Source organism: Leucoraja erinacea, chromosome 40, assembly GCF_028641065.1.
Source record: "Leucoraja erinacea ecotype New England chromosome 40, Leri_hhj_1, whole genome shotgun sequence".
NCBI lineage: Eukaryota > Metazoa > Chordata > Chondrichthyes > Rajiformes > Rajidae > Leucoraja > Leucoraja erinaceus.
In genome coordinates, this window is record NC_073416.1 from 1,667,515 (window position 1) to 1,683,610 (window position 16,096).

At 48.0% G+C, this 16,096-nt stretch overlaps 1 protein-coding gene across 1 annotated transcript; it reads right to left on the minus strand.

The window, feature by feature from the left end:
• Positions 1–5,123: 5,123 nt before the first annotated feature.
• LOC129714666 (tumor necrosis factor receptor superfamily member 14-like) lies at positions 5,124–15,596 on the minus strand. The gene is made up of 5 exons (XM_055664402.1): positions 15,045–15,596; positions 12,823–12,948; positions 10,495–10,647; positions 7,657–7,738; positions 5,124–5,843 (listed from the first exon to the last, which is right to left on the minus strand). Exons 1-5 carry the CDS (start codon positions 15,184–15,186, stop codon positions 5,732–5,734), a joined length of 615 nt encoding a protein of 204 aa, XP_055520377.1. The 5' UTR covers positions 15,187–15,596; the 3' UTR covers positions 5,124–5,731.
• Between the last annotated feature and the right edge of the window lie 500 nt (positions 15,597–16,096).

Below are 16,096 nucleotides of genomic sequence, written 5' to 3' on the forward strand. Positions count from 1 at the left end.
GGTCGGGTTAGAATGTGTTCGTGGAATTCAAATGACAGGAGCTAAGGTTCAAAACGATCGTTCAACTAAACGCATCTCTCCAGTCTCAACAGGTGTTATTGGATTTGGACTGGCAAGCCAACCATTGACCATTTGTTATTACGTTTGAGGATAGAACTATACATCAGGAGGTGCAACTCCAGAGCCCGCAAGATCATGGGGGACCCCTTCCCCCCCAGCAACAGACTGTTCCAGCTGCTACGGTCAGGCAAACGCCTCTGTTGCCATGCTGTGAAAACGGAGAGGATGAGAAGGAGTATCTTCCCAGAGGCCATTAGGACTGTAAACTCCTATCTCACCAGGGACTAACTTTACTGAGCCATGTTACTGTGTGGTGTCTTTTTAAAATTGCTGTTTTTTTCCTTTTTCTTCCCCACAAATATGTGAATATGTGATTCTGTTCCATTCTGTTTGTAGTTTGTTTGTTTGTCTTTTTGCACAAAGTCCGCGAGCATTGCCACTTTCATTTCACTGCCCATCTCGTATGTGTATGTGGCGAATAAACTTGACTTGACTTGATGGTGGCAGCAAGCTGCCTTGGTGAACGCCTGGAGTTCATCTGGTGAGGTTGTTCGTGCAGTGTCGCTGGAGGTAGTGGTATTGATGTCCCCATGGTACTGACCTCCCCATGACTGAAGGGATCTCAAACAGGCAGCTGACATCGTCATATACCCGTGCCACCCGAGCCACATTCTCATTTTGCTACTACTATTGGGAAGAAGGTACAAGGAGGCTGAGAACCGTGCTTCTCCCCAGCAACCAACAAGCTCGTGAACACAACACGGCACGGTGGCGCAGCGGTAGTGTTGCTGCCTTCGAGCACTTGCAGCGCCAGAGACCCGGGTTCGATCCCGTCTACGGGTGCCGTCTGTACGACGTTCCCCGCGGGTCCCCGGTGGGAGACCGCTTCACGGAGAACTTCTCCCGCCCGAATTGCGGGGTTGAAAGTGACCTGGAGCGGGGGCCTTACATCGTTTAAACAGCCGCGGGACTTGCTAGCGCCCTGCCGGGGGCTCCAACATCAAGACCCGGAACAGGGCCTTACATTGCCCCAGGTGGCTATAAATGGTCGCGGACTTGTTAGCGCCCGCCGGGGGCTTAGACTCGGGAGAAGAATGGAGAGCAGGGGAGAGACAAGACTTTGCCTTCCATCACAGTGAGGAGGAGATTCACTGCGATGGATGTTTGTGTAAATTGTGTTGTGTCTTGGTTCTTTTCTTGTATGACTGCAGAAACCAAATTTCGTTTGAACCTTGTGTGAGGTTCAATGACAAATAAATGGTATTGCATTGTATTGTATTGTTTGTACGTTCCCCGCCCGTGACTGCGTGGGTTTTCCCCGAGATCTTCGGTTTCCTGCCACACACCAAAGACGTGCAGGTTTGTAGATCAATTGGCTTAATGTAAATGTAAACATTGTCCCTAGTGTGTGTCCGATAGCGTTAATTTGCGGGGATCGCTGGTCGGTGCAGACCCGAGTGCCCGTCATCATTTTATACGCCTCTATAAGGTCACCCCTCAGCCTCTTGCACTCCCCAGAGAGTGGTGAGTCTGTGGAATTCTCTGCCTCAGAGGGCGGTGGAGGCCGGTTCTCTGGATGCTTTCAAGAGAGAGCTAGATTGCGCTCTTAGAGATAGTGGAGTCAGGGGATATGGGGAGAAGGCAGGAACGGGGAACTGATTGGGGATGGTCACATTGAATGGTGGTGCTGGCTCAAAGGGCCAAATGGCCTCCTCCTGCACCAATTGTCTATTGTTTGTAGGTTAATTGGCTTGGTATAAGTGTAAAATTGTCCCCAGGGTGTGTAGGATAGTGTTAGCGTGCGGGGATCGCTGGTCGGAGCAGACTCGGTGGGCCGATGGGCCTGAATCTCTAAAACAAAACTAAACTAAATGGCCACCGTCAAGATTGTATGAAGTGGTGCCTCACCCTTGCCTGTAGGGGTGCGTAGGCCCCGACGACACTTTTCGCAACATCCGAGCTGCAAATTGGAAAGCTGTCCATTATTGACAGCGGGCGATGGTTGCCTGTCGACAGTGTATTTGAGCAGCACGGCTCACACTGTGAGCCTTTCATTGTGGCTATACCCCTACGGCAGCTTTCGGAATAATTTAACAGAACAGGTGTACGGGACTAATTATAGCCCATTATTCCTGAACTGTTAACTACTGCCGAGACCTTCATAAAATTAATTTGACATTTGGTTTCTAAACCATAACACCAAAAGACACATGTTATTAGGTTTCAGTTGGTTTAAAACAAAGCAAAGGGCTTCATTCATTTCTGACGGGAATTCTTATTTGTCAAGGATAACAAGGCAGCATAAGCGGATTGAGGGGGGATCTTATAGAAACGTACAAAATTCTTAAGGGGTTGGACAGGCTAGATGCAGGAAGATTGTTCCCGATGTTGGGGAAGTCCAGAACTAGGGGTCACACAGTTTAAGGATAAGAGGGAAGTCTTTTAGGACCGAGATATACAAACTTAAAGCACACGGTATTAGGGGTTCAGTATTGATGTGGATAGAGAACTGGCTGGCAGACAGGAAGCAAAGAGTAGGAGAAAACGGGTCCTTTTCACAATGGCAGGCAGTGACTAGTGGGGTACCGCAAGGCTCAGTGCTGGGATCCCAGCTATTTACGATATATATCAATGATTTGGACGAGGGAATTGAATGCAACATCTCCAAGTTTGCGGATGACACGAAGCTGGGGGGCAGTGTTAGCTGTGAGGAGGATGCTAGGAGGCTACAAGGTGACTTGGATAGGCTGGGTGAGTGGGCAAATGCATGGCAGATGCAGTATAATGTGGATAAATGTCTCCGAGGATCCTCCAGTGCTTCTACGCAGCGGCGGTGGAAAGCATCTTGTCCGGGAACATTACCATCTGATTTGGGAATTGCTCTGCCAAGGACAAGAAGGCTCTGCAGAGAGTAGTGCGTTCGGCCGAACGCACTATGGGAACTTCACTCGCCCCCCTGCAGGAACTATACATCAGGAGGTGCAACTCCAGAGCAAACAAAATCATGAGAGACCCCTTCCACCCCTGCAACGGACTGTTCCAGCTGCAACGGTCAGGCAAACGCCTCCGTTGCCATGCAGTGAGAACGGAGAGGTTGAGAAGGAGTTTCTTCCCAGAGGCAATTCGGACTGTAAACGCCTATCTCACCAGGGACTAACTCTGCAGAACGTTTTTCCTTCTATTATTTATTATGTAAAAGAATATGTGTGTTATGATTGTGTTTATAATTTGTTTGGTTGTTTTGTTGTTTGTCTTTTGCAGAAAAATCCGCGAGCATTGCCACTTTCATTTCACTGCACATCTCGTATGTGTATGTGGCAAATAAACTTGACTTGACTTGACTTGATAAATGTGAGGTTATCCATTTTGGTGGCAAATTCATTCCATAAGTTATCGGGGGACTGCACCTTTAAGAATCATGTATGGGCAAGTCTATCTTAGGATGATATTATGTGCTGACTGTGGGTTGGTACTTTGTACTTGGTACTTGGTACAGAGAGTGGTGAATCTCTGGAATTCTCTGCCACAGAGGGTAGTTGAGGCCAGTTCATTGGCTATATTTAAGAGGGAGTTAGATGTGGCCCTTGTGGCTAAGGGGATCAGGGGGTATGGAGAGAAGGCAGGTACGGGATACTGAGTTGGATGATCAGCCATGATCATATTGAATGGCGAATGGTGCAGGCTCGAAGGGCCGAATGGCCTACTCCTGCACCTAATTTCTATGTTTCTATGTACCCTGTATGTAGACTGAGGTTAAGTCGTGGTCGCTGTGTGATGAGATTAAGTTGGGAAAGCCGATACCTGCGTGATGAGATTAAGTTGTTGTCCGATACCTACTTGATGAGATTTAGTTGTGGTCGATACATCCTTGTTTACTCCATTGTATAAAAGAATGAGTTTGGGCGCTGCTTCGGCAGAGAGACCCGTACAGACTCCTGTACTCTGTGCGATCCTCTCTCATGTATTAAACACTCAGTTGGATCTAAATTGCTGTGACTGTCGTTTGTTGGGAAAATATTTCTAACAACGTCTATGTAAAAGAAAGAGGTCATGTCGCTTTGAAAGTTTGCTTTGTGCATCGTTGACAGTAAAATGTGAAAGATGCCGACTGTGTCGGCATCTTTCCCATTTTACTATCAACGATCCACAAAGCAAACTTTAACCAAGCTTGTCCCACTAAACATGACGTGCAACTGAGTTATGTTACACGCCCACCACCTACTGGCCACGAGAGATATTGCGAGTGCAATGTTTGTTTACGTGACCACATTGCCCCACCATCAAACCAGGCAACCATTTTGTTTCAAAGTGCAAGGTGCCATTTTAAAGAATTATTAAAGACAATATTCAAGACCGGGCTCACAGTGTATGGTGTTCTTTTTTGTTTGTGTGGCTGTACTCTGATGCCTTTGGTGGAGGCTGGTTCTGAACACTCAGGATGGAAGGAACTCAACAGAAGATTCCATCCTCCCATTTCCAACCATGAACCAGCCTCCACCAAAGGCATCAGAGTACAGCGTACCACCTGCAGGCTCATAAGAGATGTGCCTTTTTCTGGACTCTTTCAATAAGGGGTTGGACAGGCTAGATGCAGGAAGATTGTTCCCGATGTTGGGGAAGTCCAGGACAAGGGGTCACACACACAGTTTAAGGATAAGAGGGAAATCTTTTAGGACCGAGATGAGAAAATCATTTTTCACACACAGAGAGTGATGAATCTGTGGAATTCTCTGCCACAGAAGGTAGTTGAGGCCACACAGTTCATTGGTTATATTTAATAGGGAGTTAGACGTGGCCCTTGTGACTAAAGGGATCAGTGGGTATGGAGACCAAACCTTTTGGAAATGATCTGCTTTGCCAGCTAGGAGGAATCTCATGTCTTCCAGGTGTAACATTTCGGACATATTTGAAATCCACATTTTTATCGTTGGTGTGGGAGCGTTTTTCCAAAATTTAAATATATATTTTTTTGCCGTTATTAAGAAAGCTATTTTGGAACAAAGTCAGTTCCAAGCCGGTTGAGCCAATATTTTGAAGAGGAATGTGTAATATATTGTTCTGGTTTGGCGAAGAATAAACTTACAACAGATACTGCCAAGTTCAAGTTCCATTTATTTTCAAAGTGCAAGGTGCCATTTTAAAGAATTATTAAAGACAATATGCACAACTTGGTACAGTGAGATTTGAGTTACCATACAGCCACACAAATAAAAACTATACACGATGGAGTTTAACGTGAACATGGCCGTCCAAAGGTGTGTGCGATGGGCCCGGTGGCACCACCCTTTTTTCCCTGAGTTAAAAAAAATGTTGGGTAGTGCAAGTGTGTGCGGGGATCGCTGGTCGGAATAGGCCATTCGGAAGGGTTTCGGCCCAAAACGTTGCCTATTTCCTTCAGGATTTCGGGTCTGAAGAAGGGTTTTGGGACGAAACGTTGCCTATCTCCAGCATAATTTTCTCATCTCGGTCCTAAAAGACTTCCCTCTTATCCTTAAACTATGTATGGCCCCTTGTCCTGGACTTCCCCAACATCGGGAACAATCTTCCTGCATCTAGCCTGTCCAACCCCTTAAGAATTTTCCTTTGTTTTTTTTTTAAGGTTTAAAATAAGAAGTGGCACAGGAAATATATTATATTATTCTTGGCTTATGTACATGTAATGTAATAACTTCTAATAAATAAAATATTGTAAAAAAAATTGGCTCGTAAAGAACATGACTAATAATATGATCATGGCATTTTGATGCATCACATTCCCAGCAGTGCCCCCATTCACAATGCCACTGTGGAAACAAAATGTAAAGAGAAACATAAAATTACTATTTTATGAATGCAATGAACGAATAGTTACGAGTATTAATATCCAATAGATTAAAATGACATAGCAATAAACTGCTCAATGCACTGGTGTCAATTATTTTTCTATGAATGAATGAAACATCAGATGGGATCAAGATCCTATCAATCGCTGTTTTAAAAATGTCCACTGACGTGGCCCCCACAGCCGTCTGTGACATTGAATCCGACAGATTCACCACCCTCTGGTTAAATAAATTCCTCCTCTCCATTCAATAGGAATGTGCTTTTATGTGTCCATGTCCATTTCATATCATTGTATGGTCACCCCATTGCAGGGAGGATGCAGAATGCTTTGGAAATGGTGCAGAGAAGGTTTATCAGAAGACAGACAAAAAGCTGGAGTAACTCAGCGGTAACTTGGATAGGCTGGGTGAGTGGGCAAATGCATGGCAGATGCAGTATAATGTGGATAAATGTGAGGTTATCCACTTTGGTGGCAAAAACAGGAAAGTAGACTATTATCTGAATGGTGGCCAATTAGGAAAGGGGGAGATGCAACGAGGGGGAGACCTGGGTGTCATGGTGCACCAGTCATTGAAAGTAGGCATGCAGGTGCAGCAGGCAGTGAAGAAAGCAAATGGTATGTTAGCATTCATAGCAAAAGGATTTGAGTATAGGAGCAGGGAGGTTCTACTGCAGTTGTACAGGGTCTTGGTGAGACCACACCTGGAGTATTGCGTACAGTTTGGTCTCCAAATCTGAGGAAAAGACATTCTTGCCATAGAGGGAGTGCAGAGAAGGTTCACCAGACTGATTCCTGGGATGTCAGGACTTTCATATGAAGAAAGACTGGATAGACTCGGCTTGTACTCGCTAGAATTTAGAAGATTGAGGGGGGGATCTTATAGAAAGGGGGAGGGAGAGGGGAGGAGGGGGGGGAGAGGGGGAGGGAGGAGGGGAGAGGGGGGGGGTGGGAGGGGAGAAGGGAGAGGGAGGAAGGGAAGAGGGGGGAGGGAGAGGGGAGGGGAGGGGGGAGGGGGAGGGGAGGGGGGGGGATGGGGCGGGGGGGGGGGAGAGGGGGGGGGGGGGGGGGGGGGGAGGGGGAGGGGGGGGGAAGGGGGGGGGGGGGGGGGAGGGGGGGGGGGAGGGGGGGGGGGGGGGGGAGGAGGGGGGGGGGGGGGGAGGGGGGAGGAGGACGGGGGGGGGGGGGGGAGGGGGGGGGAGAGAGGGGGGGGATAGAGGGGGGGGGGAAGGGGGGAGGAGGGGACCCACCCCCCCGGGGGGGGAGGGGGGGAGATAGGGAAGGGTGGGAGGGGGGGGGGACCAAAAAATGGAGAAGGAAGGGGGGGAGAAGGGAAGAGGGGGGGGGGAGAAGGGGGAGGGGGGGGGGGGGGGGGGGGGGGAAAGGGACAAGGGGGGGGAGGGGGGGGAGGGGGGGGGGAGGGGGGGGGGGGGGGGGGGGGGGGGGGGGGAGGGGGGGGGGGAAGAGGGGGGGAGAGAGGGAAGAGGGGCGGAGGGGGGGTGGGGGGGGGGGCTGAAGGGCGCTGGGGGGAGGGGAAGAGGGGGGAGAAGGGAAGAGGGGGGAGAAGGGAAGAGGGGAGGAGGGGAGGAGAGGGGGAGAAGGGGGGAGGGGAGTATCTCTAAACTAAACACAGATCCTCTACCGCTGGCATTGGTTCTCAAACTAACCGTCAGTATCTGGTACAACGTATCAAAGTCACATCACATGGTAATTTAAGATGGTAATTATGCAGTACAATATGCAAATGTGGTATAATGAAAGTGATCCCTACTCACGTTTTCCCATTTTGACGCAAATCGCTGGGTGAACAGTTGCGTTCTGCACATGGACGACACTCGGTGTCTGTCCAGTAAGTTCCTGGGAAATATAAAGTTTAAACACTGAACATTGGCAATAATGACACAGACTTGGCGGCAGGATTTGAATTTGAGAATCACTGAGAAACATTGAAGATCACAGTCAAATCAATTAACTGGCAGTGGCACAGCTGGTAGAGCCGCCGCCTTACAGCGCCAGAGACCTGGGTTCAATCCTGACCTTGGGTGCTGTCTATGTGGAGTTTGCACGTTCTGACTGCGACCTCATGGGTTTCCTTCCACATCACAAAGATGTGCGGGTTTGTAGGTTAATTGGCCCCTGGTGTGTAGGGAGTGGATGAGAAAGTGGGATACCATAGAATTAGTGTGAGCGGGTGATCGATGGTTGGCATGGACTCTGTAATATATTCATAGATAATCATGAATATGTTGATGAGTTGGTGTTCAATGTAAGCAGGGAATGTTGGGTAATAAATCTCTCTCTCATGATCCAGGCAACCTGCGTGTAAGTTGTTATTCATTCTGCCGTCCGGAATAGAACTGACTCGTTTGGCCGAAGGGCCCGTTTCCAAACTAATCCCCGTCACGAATCCATGCAGCCAATATCCAACAAGGCTCATTCCCCGACTAATTCCACAATGCCCGCAGAATCTGCAGTCAGATTTAATTGCCGAGTTCAGTCCACACATATATAAACAAAATCAGAAAATGCTGAAAACACTCAGATCAGGCAGATTCTGTGAAGAGAAATAAAAGCTTTGCGTCACAGATGTTTCATCAGAATCCAAAGTACATTTTTCCACAGCTGCTCGCTGACCTGCTGAGTGTTTCCAGCATTTCCTGTTATTATTTAGAGTCATACAGCACAGAAACAGGCCATTCGGCCCACCGTGTGCCTGTCGACCAGTGATCACGCCGTATACTATCCCACACACTCGGGACAATTTACAGAAGCCAATTAACCTACAAACCTGCACGTCGTTGGAGCGCGGGGGGGAAACCGGAGCGCCTGGAGAAAACCCACGCAGGTCACAGGGAGAACGTACAAATTCTGTTCAGACAGCGCCCGTAGTCAGGATGGAACCCGGGTCTCTAGGCAGCGACTCTACGCTGTGATTGTAGATGGTGAAAGGCTTTGCTCCTTACCCAGGACAAGGGGTCACAGCTTAAGGATAAGGGGGAAATCCTTTAGAACCGAGATGAGGAGAACTTTTTTCACACAGAGAGTGGTGAATCTCTGGAACTCTCTGCCACAGAGGGTAGTTGAGGCCACAGTTCAGTGGCTATATTTAAGAGGGAGTTAGATGTGGCCCTTGTGGCCAAGGGGATCAGAGGGTATGGAGAGAAGGCAGGTACGGGATACTGAGTTGGATGATCAGCCATGATCATATTGAATGGCGGTGCAGGCTCGAAGGGCCGAAATGGCCTACTCCTGCACCTAATTTCTATGTTTCTATGTAAACCATGTAGAGTGGGCCCAACCGCTGCATTACACCAATAATGACAACATCAAATGGATCCATTTTGTAGAACGTGTTTGTGCACACGCACAGCGTGGCGGATGTCAGAGAACGGGGAATAAATAATTTGGGTAACACAGGACAGAAGTAGGAGTGGGAGGGAGGGAGGGAGGGCAGAGGGGAAAGGCGTAGAGCAGGAGAGTTCCCCTTGAGGGAGATGCCTGGAAGAGGCTGGGCTCTTTCACAGTCACTGGGCCAGGTTCTTGTCTGAGGACCTACTGAAGTCTAGCACAGAACGTGCTGATCAGCTGGACGCTCCGCTGATGTGCGTCCGTTCTCTGGTGCCCAACAGGCACTGAAAGAATGCATGGGATTGATGGATATCGTTAGATCTGATCACAAAGTCCAGCACACACACACACGTAGACACACACACACACAGACACACACACACACATACGTAGACACACACACACACACACACGTAGACACACACACACACACACACACGTAGACACACACACACACGTAGACACACACACACACGTAGACACACACACACACGTAGACACACACACGTAGACACACACACACACGTACACACACACACACACACACACACACACACACACACGTACACACACACACACACACACACACACACGTACACACACACACACACACACACACGTAGACACACACACACACACACACGTACACACGCACACACACACACGTAGCACACACACACACACACACACACACACACAGATACACACACACACACGTAGACACACACACACACACACACACACACACACACACACACACACACACACACACACACACACACACTCACACACACACACACACACAGACACACACACACACACACACACACACACACACACACACACACACACACACACACACACACACACACACACACACACACACACACACACACACACACACACACACACACACACACACACACACACACACACACACACACACACACACACACACACGTACACACACACACACACACACACACACACAGACACACACACACGTACACACACACACACACGTAGACACACACACACACACACACACACACACACACACACACAGACACACACACACACACACACACACACACACACACACACACACACACACACACACACACACATAAACACACACACACACACACACACACACACACATACACACACACACACACACACACACACACACACACACACTACGATACACACACACACACGTAGACACACACACACACAATGTAGATCACAGTCTGACGTCTCACCTTTGCTGACTACCATTTCTGTTGCCAGGCAGCTCGTATGTTTCAAACATCTCGCACAACTGTTCTTGGTGATGTTACGCACGCAGTAGTGTCCTTCCATGCAGTTGCAAACAGAGTTGTGCGTAGAAGAACACGCCTTGATTTCCTCGGCTCCTGTACCAAACCAGAAGGCAATCACTCCTCTATGTATTTTGCAGGCAGCGCTATTGTGTTGAATCGGTTGCAACCAGTTTCAGGTGCGTTTGCTGGTTTAATCTTATAGAAACTTACAATATTCTTAAGGGGTTGGACAGGCTAGATGCAGGAAGATTGTTCCCGATGTTGGGGAAGTCCAGGACAAGGGGCCACGCACACAGTTTAAGGATAAGAGGGAAGTCTTTTAGGACCGAGATGAGAAAATTAAGCTGGAGATAGGCAACGTTTCGGGACGAAACCCTTCTTCAGACCCGAAATCCTGAAGGAAATAGGCAACGTTTCGGGCCGAAACGTTGCCTATTTCCTTCGCTCCATAGATGCTGCTGCACCCGCTGAGTTTCTCCAGCGTTTTTGTCTACCGACGATGAACAGTAGATAACTTTTAACATCAAATCCTCCCGTCATTGACGCTGAACAACCCCAAACAGAACCCGGTCATTGTCATTATAGAAACGTACAAAATCCTTAAGGGGTTGGACAGGCTAGATGCAGGAAGATTGTTCCCGATGTTGGGGAAGTCCAGAACAAGGGGTCACAGTTCAAGGATAAGGGGGAAATCTTTTAGGACCGAGATGAGAAAAACATGTTTTTTCACACACAGAGAGTGGTGAATCTGTGGAATTCTCTGCCACAGAAGGTAGTTGAGGCCACACAGTTCATTGGCTATATTTAAGAGGGAGTTAGATGTGGCCCTTGTGGCTAAAGGGATCAGGGGGTATGGAGAGAAAGCAGGGATGGGATACTGAGTTGGATGATCAGCCATGATCATATTGAATGGCGGTGCAGGCTCACTCTTAAATATAGCCAATGAACTGTGTGGCCTCAACTACCCTCTGTGGCAGAGAATTCCACAGATTCACCACTCTGTGTGTGTGAAAAAAAATGTTTTTCTCATCTCGGTTAAATGTTATCTACTGTTCATCGTCGGTAGACAAAAGTGCTGGAGAAACTCAGCGGGTGCAGCAGCATCTATGGAGCGAAGGAAATAGGTAACGTTTCGGGCCGAAACCCTTCAGGGTTTCGGCCCAAAACGTTGCCTATTTCCTTCAGGATTTCGGGTCTGAAGAAGGGTTTTGGGACGAAACGTTGCCTATCTCCAGCATAATTTTCTCATCTCGGTCCTAAAAGACTTCCCTCTTATCCTTAAACTGTGTGTGTGACCCCTTGTTCTGGACTTCCCCAACATCGGGAACAATCTTCCTGCATCTAGCCTGTCCAACCCCTTAAGAAAGACCCACTTGACCACCCAAGGAGAACTGCCCATATAACATCAGTTCACGAAAGCCGAGTGCTCTTAACACCCACAACTTTCTTCTAAACAAGAAGAGCTGTTGAGGACAAATATAGGCAGTGAATGGAACAGGGTCACTATTCGCAACATCCCAGGCACTGAAAACAAAACCCTTACCCTATCCTATCCTGCTCACAGGCTCAGAACTCTACTTCAGAACCGAAACGTTGCCCATTTCATTCAGGATTTCGGGTCTGAAGAAGGGTTTTGGGCCGAAACGTTGCCTATCTCCACCATACTTTTCTCAGTTATAGAGTCATACATTGTGGTAACAGGTTTTAGCCGAACATGCCAATCCCAACCCACGTCCCATCTACATTACTCCCACCTTCCTCGCGCTTGGCCCATAACCCTCCAAACATAACCAATCCATGTGCCTATCTAAATGTGTCTTAAATGTTATGAATGTACCCACCTCAACTACCTCCTCTGGTTGTTAATGAAACTCTATTGCCCCAAGATCTCACCACCCCTTCTCACCCCCCCCCCCCCCCCCCCCCCCCCCACCCCCTGCAACAGCATAGATTTCTTAGCGACCCAGAGCATAAAGACGAATACTTTTAATTACGCAAGTTTCATTATTATGATATTTCACTTATTCTGCCCCCAGCATCTAACGTTGACCCACTAGGTATAGGAGCAGAATTAGGCCATTCGGGCCATCGCGCCTATTTCACCATTCGATCACGGCTGATCTATCTTTTCCTCCCAACCCCATTCTCCTGCCTTCTCCCCGTAAAGACCCCTGACATCCGTACTAATCAAGAACCTATCAATCCCCTCTTTACAAATACCCAGTGACTTGGCCTCCACAGCTATGGGACAGCTATACACTGGCTCACCTTCGCCACAGATGGCACAATTAACGCAATCCTTGGACCCAGTGTAATAAGGTTGATAGGTACCATGACTACAGTTCTGACAGGTTGTTCCAGAATCTGGTGTGCAGTGTTCTTGTACTCGAGAACCTAATGAAGAGAGAGAGAGAGAGCTAACGATTAAACCGGCACAAAGTAACTCAAAATACATCAAAACCCAACAGTCGTGGGAAGCCAGAGGAATGAAAAGTGGAGGCAGCGATTAGAATGGTGTCCGGAACTGCAAGAAATACAAACAGCAAACACTCTGCAGGTCAGGTAGCATCTGCAAACAGAGAAAGGAAGTTAATGTTTCAGGTTGAAAAACTGATGAAGTAACTCGGGACTTTGGAATTGACTATGTGCAAGAAAGAAACCAGTCTGAAGGGTCTCGACCTGGAACGTTGCCCATTCTTTCTCTCCGGAGACGCTGCCTGTCCCGCTGAGTTACTCCAGCATTTTTGTGTGTACTTTTGGAATAGACTGATGGATATGAAAGGTTTAGAGGGACATAGGTCAAAATTGTGGCCGATTAGGAAAAGGGGAGATGCAACGAGACCTGGGTGCCATGGTACACCAGTCATTGAAAGTAGGCATGCAGGTGCAGCAGGCAGTGAAGAAAGCAAATGGTATGTTAGCATTCATGGCAAAGGGATTTGAGTATAGGAGCAGGGAGGTTCTACTGCAGTTGTACAGGGTCTTGGTGAGACCACACCTGGAGTATTGCGTACAGTTTTGGTCTCCATTCTTCTGAGGAACAGAGATTCACCAGACTTGCCATAGAGGTTTTGAGTAAGAGGAGACAGGGTAGGTAGAGTTTTACAAAATGCAGTTGTAGATGCAGGGTCTTCCCGTGATGTTGGGGAGTCCAGAACATCACAGTTTAAGGATAAGGAGTATCTTTTAGGACCGTGCAGTTTTGGAGTGGTGAAATCCTGAATTCCCTGCCAGGAAGGTAGTTGAGGCCACATTCTTGGCTATATTTAAGCCATAGAGGATTTGAGGGATAGGGGTAGGAGCAGGGCAGGGATGGGATACTATGATGCCAGTTGTACGGGGGCTCTTATCCTTAAACTGTGAGACCACAAGAATTTTGTACGTTTCTATAATGACAATGACCGGGTTCTGGAGTATTGCGTACAGTTTTTTGCATGTCCACGTCTCCTCAATCTGAGTATTTCCTTCAGGATTTCGGGTCTGAAGAAGGGTTTTGGGACGAAACGTTGCCTATCTCCAGCATAATTTTCTCATCTCGGTCCTAAAAGACTTCCCTCTTATCCTTAAACTGTGTGACCCCTTGTTCTGGACTTCCCCAACATCGGGAATAATCTTCCTGCATCTAGCCTGTCCAACCCCTTAAGAAAGACCCACTTGACCACCCAAGAAGAACAGCCCATATAACATCAGTTCACGAAAGCCGAGTGCTTTTAACACCCACAACTTTCTTCTAAACAAGAAGAGCTGTTGAGGACAAATATAGGCAGTGAATGGCACAGGGTCACTATTCGCAACATCCCAGGCACTGAAAACAAAACCCTTACAGCATCCTGCTCACAGGCTCAGAACTGGATAGACTTGGTTTATACTCTCTAGAATTTAGAAGATTGAGAGGGGATCTTATAGAAACTTACAAAATTCTTAAGGGGTTGGACAGGCTAGGTGCAGGAAGATTGTTCCGGATGTTAGGGAAGTCCAGGACAAGGGGTCACAGCTTAAGGATAATGGGGAAATCCTTTAAAACCGAGATGAGAAGAACATTTTTCACACAGAGAGTGGTGAATCTCTGGAACTCTCTGCCACAGAGGGTAGTTGAGGCCACAGTTCATTGGTTATATTTAAGAGGGAGTTAGATGTGGCCCTTGTGGCTAAGGGGATCAGGGGGTGTGGAGAGAAGGCAGGTACGGGATACTGAGTTGGATGATCAGCCATGATCATATTGAATGGCGGTGCAGGCTCGAAGGGCCGAATGGCCTACTCCTGCACCTAATTTCTATGTTTCTAACTCTACTTCAAGAGCCATCGAACACCACCTCTATGGTTACAAACTGGATGTAGAATTCAGAAGATGGGACACACAAAATGCTGGAGTAACTCAGCGGGACAGGCAGCATCTCTGGAGAGAAGGAATGGGTGACGTTTCGGGTCGAGAGCCTTCATCGGACTGAGAGTCGGGAAGAGAGAGGGAAGTTAGAGGTATTCAGAGTTACCTGGGAGACATTCTGGACAACAAATGTCCTTATATTTATACTCTTTTGGTTGGCATGCATTACTGGAGTACCCAGGCATCGCAGCAACGTATACCTGCATAGGAGAACAACAAACAACTAAGTTAGATTTGAATATAAACATTTCAACTGTGCCTTTAGAAGGGCCCGATGGTACCTCAGGGCTCACGTTCAAAACGTCTTGTGAAATGATCCAGTCATACCCCCACTGTTTAAACCTACTCTCCACGTGTGTCTTTCAATATGCAGGCATGTGTGTAGAATATGGACCCATGAAGTGATGCTTCAGAAGCAGGGCTGTGGAGTCGATGCCCAAAACACCCGACTCCGACACCTTGATTTCTGGTGCATCCAACTCCGCAGCCCCTGTTACTAACAGGCAGCATCAGCATCTCTGCAGAGAAGGAAGAAGATAGATGGAGCCGAGTGAGGGAAGGGGAAGGGTAAAGGTGGAGACAATGACTGGAGGGCAATGAGAGGGGACACAAAAACCAAAATCTGAGAATCTGGTAATAAATGAGAAGAAACATAGAAACATAGAAATTAGGTGCAGGAGTAGAGGCCATCCGGCTCGTCGAGCCTGCACCGCCATTCAATATGATCATGGCTGATCATCCAACTCAGTATCCCGTACCTGCCTTCTCTCCATACCCCCTAATCCCCTTAGCCCAAGGGCCACATCTAACTCCCTCTTAAATATAGCCAATGAACTGGCCTCGACTACCCTCTGCGGCAGAGAGTTCCACAGATTCACAACTCTCTGTGTGAAAAAAGTTCTTCTCATCTCGGTTTTAAAGGATTTCCTCCTTAAGCTGTGACCCCTTGTCCTGGACTTCCCCAACATCGGGAACAATCTTCCTGCATCTAGCTGGTCCAACCCCTTAAGAATTTTGTACGTTTCTATAAGATCCCCTCTCAATCTCCTAAATTCTAGAGAGTATAAACCAAGTCTATCCAGTCTTCTCTTCATAAGACAGTCCTGACATCCCAGGAATCAGTCTGGTGAACCTTCTCTGCACTCCCTCTATGGCAAT

Bases quoted from the DNA above. Each gene is read 5' to 3' on its own strand.
- LOC129714666 (XM_055664402.1), bottom strand. From the start codon at position 15,186: ATGTTTATATTCAAATCTAACTTAGTTGTTTGTTGTTCTCCTATGCAG. The intron at 7,739-10,494 runs GTGAGACGTCAG...TATATTTCCCAG, and splicing joins AGAAATGGTAGTCAGCAAAG to GAACTTACTGGACAGACACC. The intron at 5,844-7,656 runs GTGAGTAGGGAT...TTGTTTCCACAG, and splicing joins TTGCGTCAAAATGGGAAAAC to TGGCATTGTGAATGGGGGCA.